Source organism: Oratosquilla oratoria, chromosome 36, assembly GCF_046742065.1.
Source record: "Oratosquilla oratoria isolate Oo_2021 chromosome 36, ASM4674206v1, whole genome shotgun sequence".
Classification (NCBI taxonomy): domain Eukaryota; kingdom Metazoa; phylum Arthropoda; class Malacostraca; order Stomatopoda; family Squillidae; genus Oratosquilla; species Oratosquilla oratoria.
This window is the reverse complement of record NC_134812.1, coordinates 29,147,226-29,156,717: the sequence shown is the minus strand read 5'-3', so window position 1 is coordinate 29,156,717 and position 9,492 is coordinate 29,147,226. Positions and strand designations below refer to the sequence as shown.

At 39.9% G+C, this 9,492-nt stretch overlaps 1 protein-coding gene across 1 annotated transcript; it reads left to right on the top strand.

The window, feature by feature from the left end:
* The first annotated feature begins 4,487 nt into the window (after positions 1–4,487).
* LOC143019206 (uncharacterized) lies at positions 4,488–5,298 on the top strand. Its single transcript, XM_076174900.1, has one exon. It carries the CDS (start codon positions 4,612–4,614, stop codon positions 5,164–5,166), a length of 555 nt encoding a protein of 184 aa, XP_076031015.1. The 5' UTR covers positions 4,488–4,611; the 3' UTR covers positions 5,167–5,298.
* The last annotated feature ends 4,194 nt before the right edge of the window (positions 5,299–9,492 follow it).

The window sequence follows — 9,492 nt, the reverse complement described above, 5'->3', positions numbered from 1 at the left end:
TACGTACGTGCGTATGTGTGTGTGCATACGTGTGTGTGTGTGTGTGTGTGTGTGTGTGTGTGTCTATGTGTGTGCATGCGTGTCTGTGTGTGTTTGAGCGCACGCGAGCGCGCGCGCGTGTGTGTGTGTGTGTGTGATTCACCATGGTCTTGGATCACGTGTTGGACTTGTGATCGACAGTTCTTTACCTCCCAAAATAGAGCTCAGAGCTCATATATGGCCGATCTATTGGTAATGCTGTGACATACGCACACACACACCCAACTCCCTGTTCACGAGAGTTGGAGTAAGGACTCGCAGCGCAGCGATACTGATATGGTTTCAGGACTGGGCGGGATTCGAACCTTGTCCGCCGTAGTGGCGGCCGCGATTGCTACCCACTGCGCCATTAAGTCGTGTGTGTGAGTGTATGTGTTTGTGTGTGCGAGTGTGCGCGTCTGTGTATGTAATTGTACACTGAGTGGTGCACTATTCATAATGGTGCTTATCATAGTTTTTGAATACAGTGGTTAACAATAGTTCACTAATGAAGAATATAAATGTTATAGTAATTTTGTATTTAAAAGAAATGTTGAAAATAATTCTGTGTATTACCTGGATTATGTCCTTTAGATATGTGTCTTTATAATTTTCTTTTTTATAGATTCTGTATTCACATTAGAGTCGCAAAGCCATCTTGTAGAATACCTTAACAAGGACCGATTGGTAAGGAATTCCACTTGTGTAGCGGCATGGCTAGAGATACGGTGTTTATAAAGACAATGTTTGGGTCCAGCATCTTTATTGGCAGAATTTCAGGCTTTTAACCTTAACTGTAACCACTTGAAACATAAGAAGAAATCGTATATCAACTCTTTATGACTTCTTCGTATATTCCGCAATCTATATCTTTGGATATTCTTGCACCTGTCTGATAATTCTTTATTTTCATTTCCAAACTTTAATTTCAAATAATACCTTTAGAATAACTTGAACTAGGCATAATTCGTCAAAGATGTATTTGGTTGCACTAGAGCTACTTGTTTTAGAAAAAAATTATAGTCTGGACGCAATCCTTTACTGATTTTTTTTTCAGTGATTGTGATGTCTGTTTTTAAAGAATTCCTTTGTTGCATGTACGTGCACGGATCCCTACCTACCTTCCCCCGAGGCCCTATTCTCTTTTTTGGATACATTTTCTAATGTTTCCAAAGGAATTTCCCAGTGGTTCATTGTGATTGAATTATGGATATTACAGCATGTAAAGAACAGAAAATCGTATGCCTTTCCACCCAGTTTTCCGCAACTATGGTTGTGGTGGACTTGTGGCAAGAGGCACTGAACTGATGCCATTGCCTTTGTTCTAAGTGATCGAAAAGTCAGGACAAGTGGCAGTCATCGGTAGCTATTGGAATCACTCCTACCCACGATTGTTTAAATTTTCACAATGTCTACTTTTTGCCTCAGTTTGTGCACATGTGTGTGTGTGTGTGTGCATGGCCACGGACTTTGAAAAAACAAAGTTTCAGTAATTTTTCTGTCATGCAATCCAAAGACTGCAGAAAAAATGATGACGTCAATCAGAGAACCAGTTCCAGCACGGGCAAAGGCCAGGGAAAACCAGTTGTGCATGTGCGAACAAGAAGAGGAGGAGGGGAGGAAAGAAGAGAGGAAGGAGATGCTAGTTTGGTCTCCCTTTGAGACGAGAACGGAGGCGCTTGGTCATCGGACTCTAAGACTTTTTATTTACAATTTCATTTATTAGTGGTGGAAGTAGAACAGTTGTCTTTGCAACTCCCATCTGCAGTAGCTGCTACTACTGCTGCGAGAACGTCAACCAACCCACCAACCCCATCGCTACGCAGATCGTCAAGCCCGGCCAGTGCCCACCCGTCAGATCGTCGTCGGGCCTTCCAACACCTGCTCCAACTAGGTGTCTTGAACTGGAATGGACAAGTGCTGCAGGGTGTCCTTTGGGCATGGAAGATAATAAAGTTTTTCCTTTTTTCGAGTTAATCGTTCCAAATACCTCTGGTTACTCCTACACCATCATTTCATACCTATCTCATATCAATGGAAGATATGATGGATTCCTTTTTTGATAAATTAGTGCAAACATATATTCATTGTAAAGAAACACTGAATAATCTTTTTCTGTTGTAACTTCATCCAATACGTAATTAGTTGTATTTCATAACTCATGGTTGCTGCTGCTGATGATGGTGATATGTAAGAAGTCTATCTATGGAAACGACGTCAATAATATCGATACGATTTCTATCATGCATATCATAATACACAACCTTAAACAAAAGGGAAGGCAGAGATCATAAAACGGAAGCCAAATAGTACTCATTCGTATAAGATTTCCTTTATTACACGACTAGACATAGTGCTTCAATAGTCTTGTAGCATGGCTTAGAGATGAAGGTTAAAGAAGGAATGAGAAAATGCGTCAACTTGTGTACAGACTAAATGCCAAGTTGATGGTATCACACAAAAGGTTTCAATTTACCAAGGCCAAATCTTTGCCAAAATTCTTGATGGTTCTCATTAATCTTTGATTATGTTTTGAATAAGCCAACTTGATCAGTGGTCAAGTGAGCATATAGGAAAAAAGTGATCTGCGGGACTAGTGAAGAACACTTTCAAAGTAGGAATGAATCCCGCGAAAGCGGATGAAAATTTCTCAGAGCTGCAAAGAACTATCTTACATTAGTCAATATAAAACCAATAAAGAGAACGTTGAGATAGTTCTGGTGCTTTTCTTCTGGACCTTTAAAATCTCTTGCATTGATTCTACTTAGAAGAATGTCAACCTATGTTTTCGGCACCGTCACGTATTACTGTACCTTCTTGACCAAAGTGCTCGCCAAATATGAGTTCAAACATGAAAGAAAACTGCATTATCTTTAATGACTGCCACATCGTTATTACCTATACAATCATTCGCCTATTCATTTTCTTTCATATATAATCATGTTTCAATTAATTTATTCTATATAAGTATATTTATCTATTTAATAGTTTTTGTTGTTCCCTGATATGTATATTTATTTCCCTTATTCATCTTTTGCAAAGTCATCATTATATGATTAATCTATTGATTCTTTTTCGTTGGTGTATTCATGCTTTCATCACCTTTCACCATTATATTACTTTTCCAATTCCATATTGACATGGGCTTATGCATGTGACCGGCTCGCCGTATTGATCGTTTTTAGTTTAATACGAGATGTACTTTTTTGTAGACATAAGAGGTGAGAAGGTTACACAAGCACATACTCCACATAGGTCTTTGGGATGGGACAGTCAAGGTAAGTGACAATAAACGATAACTGTCGGTGTAGAACCTGAGCATGCGTCGGTACTAGATAAGATCGAATCCCAACGAATAGCAGAGGTGTCTGAGCGCATGAATGCGTGTGTGTTTGTGTTTGTGACTCAAAGGAGGAAACGTAGGAATTGAGAATGAATCTTCATTACCTTATGAGAGCAAATCGGTCACCAACCTTAAAAGATGAAAAAATGTGAAAACGAGGAGTTTATTGCTAGATGAGCTTAACTATGGCCAAAGCCATCGTATTTGTCTCTAGTTTATGAAGAGTCAGACTAAATGAAAAGTGTCAGTGTTCATCATTATAACTGATGTATTTGACAATACACTTATGAAGCAACTTCCTATGTGCCGTTCCATCTAACATACTAATAATATAACTTGTATAGGCCAGGAGAGAAAAGCATCATATCACACAAAACATATTTTCCTAAGTGTTGTAGATTGTTTGTATAACATAGGAACTTCGACAAAAAATATTTTTTTTTTTGTTACATGTTAAAAAAAATACTAAAAATAGCGACTCCCGGTAAGTGCTAGGCAAGTGCTCAAGTCATACTTTCATGGCCTTCTGACTTTTCTCTACAATGGTAGAAATCACAGGTGCAGTAGAACATTGCTGCATTTCACTGCTCTCCCCAAAGTCAGTATGACAGGTTTGATCACAATTGTTTCAAATTAGGTTCACAAACAGATTCAGCACGCCTAAAATTTCAGATGCACTTCTCAACATACAGGCAAATGGTGAATGTAAAAAGGCTGTATCGCCTCAAAGGGGGATAGGCTGATCCTGCAGCGTACTAGTGTTGCTGAATGCCTGTGGATGTGTATGCATGTGTGCGTGCACGTGTACAGATGTGATTCCAAGTGCGAGTGGTGGAGATGTGGGTGGTAGGGAGCATGTGCCCTAGCAAAACTTCAATGGGAACACTGGAAGCTAAGCTGTGCTCCTGGTTCAACTTTCGCATACTAGAGTCGGGAAACAACCGAGGATGATGACGTCTGTCAAAAAACAACTTTGAGCTCTGAATGCAACCGAGGGAATCCCGCTTCGTCCCATGCGAGCTAGAACACGAAGAAGACGATGGAGGGAGGGAGGAGGGAGGGGTGAGTTGCGTTGTCCGTTATATGAGCCACCGCAGACGTGGACGGACACACTTGATCTTCTGACTCCAACAAGCAAGAAGTGACGTTTCCTTCGTCTTGCCGCTTGTCAGCGCATCCAAGCCTTTCAATATCAAGCTACTTCTTGATAGAACCTTCAACTGTCCACGTGATATTCTCCAACCTGCAGAATGAGAGTCCTGTGTGTCCTTCTCATGTCCTACCTCGTCTTGGTGGCAGGCAAAGACCTCAAGGCCGCCAAAAAGGGTGCTGCGAGCGGAAGTGGTGGCGCTGCAACTCGATTCTTCGGAGGACGTCCCCATCATGCACAGGGGCCTCCCTTTGGGTCACCTGGGCTAGGCGGTCCTGGTCACTTCGGAGGGGGACCACATGTCGGAGGACCTCCTTTCGGTAACCAAGGCCATCCCGTAGTCGGCGGCGTCGGTCACGGAATCGGGGGTGGAGTTATTCCTCCTGTCGCTCCCAGCAGCAACTGCCGTTACTGGTGCAAGACTCCTGAAGGAGCAGCCTACTGCTGCGAAAACAACAACCAACAGCCCGACCCCATCGCAACCCAGATCGTCAAACCCGGTCAGTGCCCGCCAGTGAGACCCGTGTGCCCTCGTATCTTCGGACCTCCCATCACCTGCTCGAACGATGGGGCGTGCAGTGGCGTGGACAAGTGCTGCTTCGACAGGTGTCTTGGAGAGCACGTGTGTAAGGCGCCTCTTGGATATGGACGATAATAATCTTTAAAGTAGCTCATCAAAAGAAGATTGGGGCCTCACCCGAGGCTTTTGCTCTACATTGTCACTGAATCCAACCTATTTACTTCATACTCATGGAGACGACACAATGTGCGTTTTTGTACAATCCAAAGATATATATATATTAATTTTGAATAAATATTAAACTAGCATCATGCATATTTGTAACCTCTTATTTGAAATACGAATTCTATTTGTCTACAAAAATCAATTTTCTGTCTTGTTATTAGAGACCCATACTCAACAGTTGCTAGCGACTTGAAGCACGCCACAACCCCTTGACCTCAGTTTTTGACAACACTGACACAAAAATGATCTCTGAGAGCATTGCCAAAGGACGGTCTCAGGATGGGCCCAGTAGGCATTCACTGGAAGGTGAAAGTATTGGCAGAAGATTGATCTGCTTCAGATGTTTAGATCCCTCCGATAAACTTTGTAGTGAATTTGTTGTGGAATCAGATGGGCCCATAATGACACACAAAAAACTCTGTGAGGACATAAAAATCATTATTAGGTTTTTTCTGTTGCCATATAAAACTGATATATTCTGCTGGTAGTGGTGAGTCATTTTGCATGAGATGTTGGCCCTGGTTTCGTTCATATGTAGGAGATCATCGTCAATTCTAATAGCATTGATAATTAAGCACAGGTAAGTTTGGTCCCGACTATGCTCATTCACATGTATATCCTGAAAAGGAGCTCCTTTAGTAATACAATGAAAACCATTTGGTGACACTGGTAGAATTTCACTGCTGGATATGGCTTTACATTTTTTTCTCCATTTTCCATTTATTTCCACTTTCTGTTGAAACAATATATATCCTGCACAGGTGCCTCAAAGGAAGCTCATTTAGATGCAAAAACGATATAATTGACAATCCAGCCCTGTTATGTCTTCATTCTTGTAGCCAATATCGATTGCCGTGCTGTCAGCTCCCACTGCCTTTATCTCATCTTTAGTATAACTTTCAACAAACCATTTTATCAGTCCATCTGCAATACCTACACCTGTTTCTCGTTCAATGATTAGATGATCTAAATAAAAAGTACCAGATTCTCTTACGAGCACATAGTGATATTGAATTTCTTGTGCTCTATACCATTTCTTCATTTTTTCTGTTTAGTTAGTGGTGTGTTTCTCCTCCCATAAAAACAGTAATTTTCTTATCTACCAAACGTTTAGATTCTGTAATATTCCTTCTTAAACTCTGTCGGGCCCTTCAAACTTTATGATGGTCAATTGCATGGGAGTTGTCTTCTGAATTAAAATCATAGTGGAATAGGGCTGCACTACTAATAGCAGCGGCAGCAGCTCTATTTGGCACAGAATATCTATTTGTTTTCATAACAATTGTTGGTATTTGTATAGTGTTCTCTGTTTTCGCAAAAAACTGTCTTCCATTCATCATCAAAATGTCAAATGGTAATATTTCTGGAGTTGTAATTTTTCTCTTTCCTCTTCTCTTATTGTTACTCTTCTTCTTCTCTTCTTTCCTGGATTCGATTTTTTCTGATTTTCCTTCTTCAATCAATTGATTTGTTCATACATCCACTCCATCAATTTTCATGTGACGCCCAGTTCTTTGGTCAATAAAAGAAATTCATGCTCTCAACGTGGCACTTTCATGTTCTTTTCACACTTGCAGTCCAAGAGATCAGCACACTGGCAGCCTGCTATATCAAAAAGTTGATCCAATGATAAGATAAACTTCTTACTCTTAGTGGCATTCATTCCTTGTTTTGATACCACAGACGCTTCTTTCACGAATCGGGGTCTTTTTTTTTAACTTTTGATCTGCTGAACTGTAATACTGATTTATTTTTTCAAATTTCAGTAAGGGCCTCGGATACTTCAGGAATAACACCCTAGTTGCTCTTGTATGTATTGTCTTTTACATACTGAATATATCTTCCAACTTGTTGATTTGTAGGGAAGTCATAATAAGTAAGTTCTTGAAATGGGAAGACAAAGACGCTGTGACTTGTTGATATTCTGGATATTTTGGTCATTTTAGTCCTGGAAATAAATAATAGAAAGACCCGTTAGTATAAAATAGAAATGATATATATGAAACCAATGAAATATACTGAGTGCTGAATTACATCCCAATTACTCTTACATTTGATAAGGAAACTAGTCTGACGAAACCTTAGCCCAATAGGGATTATACTTTACCAAGAAAAATTTAAATGAACCTCTGCTCATTCTTCTTTATTTCTTATTTCCGTTTTAAGACCTTGTCAAATGAATATAACCTTCCCATTTTTAACATAGATAATCCTTACCACAACCAATAAAACCACGGATATAGTAAAATATTACTCACAAATAATGAGAAACAGCTTGACAGAAGGATGGGAGACACATATTAGTTCAGCTGCAGTAAACCAATTAATGACTGTCTGGTAAGGAGCAAGGAGGCATAGAGAATGAATCCATGACATACATTCAAAAAGGTAAAACCATATCCTTCCATAGGAAATACTTCGTAAATATCTCGTAAATTCGTCATACATCGATAAATTTATAGTGGTTTCCGAGTAGCTTACAAACAAGAAATTCTTCAGTCTAGAATTGCCTAAACCTTAGATATATAATGAATTAAGTTACAATTTTTCTTCCTGTGAGAAAATTGTTTATCTATAGCTCTAGAGACGAAAGCTATAACAGCTAAATACAACCAGCCTAATCCAAAGGAAAAGTCAATATCTAAGCAGAATTTGGGCCCCAAAAGGGTGTGTCTTACTATTTTTTTTCCGTCTTTAATTCCAAATTTTGGATGGTTTTCTCTACAAACCCTGAAATGTGCCTCATAAATAGTTGCGACACTACACTCTAATATATATATAAAGGGATCCTTTATAGCAAGGGGTAAAGGAAAGAGAAGATTTCCTATTCCGGTCATTATTGACGTTTCGACTCTACCTGAGTCATTATCAAAATACAAAGATGGAACAAATGCAAGAGTTTATATATTACAAAGATACAGAAACACAGCGTGTGATTGGCTGGAAGGATGACCTTTGTTGGTCCCCTCATGGTTGAGAGGGCGGGACAGTTTCCTACGTACGCTCATTGGCTGGCTTGTCCGCTCTCTCGAGCCCCGCTATCCCGGGGGTGTAGTGTGATGTTTTCTGTCCTGCCTCTGGGCTTGCTTCTCCTAAATGGCTTAATACTAGGCAGTATAGTAGGGGCGTCTTGGTGGGAATTCAGAGACGGCCTACTATCCGCAATATATAAAGCTTCAAGGTAGGCAAGGCGGTTCTTGTCGGACTCTCTCTGAATGATGAAAGTGTTCTGCCGAATGACATCACCGGTGAGATGCTGGCCATGTTTCTCCAGGAAGTGACGTTTGGGACCGGAATAGGAAATCTTCTCTTTCCTTTACCCCTTGCTATAAAGGATACCTTCAGGAAGTTGGAAACTCTGAAGAAGAAATTGATCAGTGCTGAATTTGCAGTTGCTTTTAACCAAGCCTGCCTAAGAGAAAATTTACTCCCGCGGTATACAAACATATATATATATATATATGTATGTAGATGTGTATATATATATATACATAAATATATATATATATATATATATATATATATATATATATATATACAAACACACAACACACACACACACACACACACACACACACACACACACACACACACACACACACACACACACACACACACACACACACACACACACACACACACACACACACACACACACACACACACACACACACACACACACACACACACACACACACACACACACACACACACACACACACACACACACACACACACACACACACACACACACACATACACACACACACACACACACACACACACACACACACACACATATATATCTATATATAATATACATATACATATACATATATATATATATATATATATATTTATCTATATATCTATATATATATGTATATATATATATACATATATATACATATATACATATATATATATATGTACACATGTAACATGTGCGTGTATGGGTATATTCGTCTATGTAGCAACAAAGAACACTCGTCATACTCTGAATACTTTTTACATTTTGAACCCTGTTTCCAGGAAAGATCTGTTATGACGTAGAACAGACAATCCCCTCGACAAGTAGGATGTGAGGCAAAGCGGAGGGAATACCAGTTCTTTAAAACTGAGAGTAGCAAACGGGGAGGTGAGGAAGGGGTGGAGGGATGGAATGGTGGGACGGGTTGCCGCTATATAAGACAAGGCGGCACGAGAGCAGACACAGACACACACAACCTTCCAGCT

Excerpts from the sequence above, each read along its gene's own strand:
- LOC143019206 (XM_076174900.1), top strand. The coding sequence starts at position 4,612 with ATGAGAGTCCTGTGTGTCCTTCTCATGTCCTACCTCGTCTTGGTGGCA.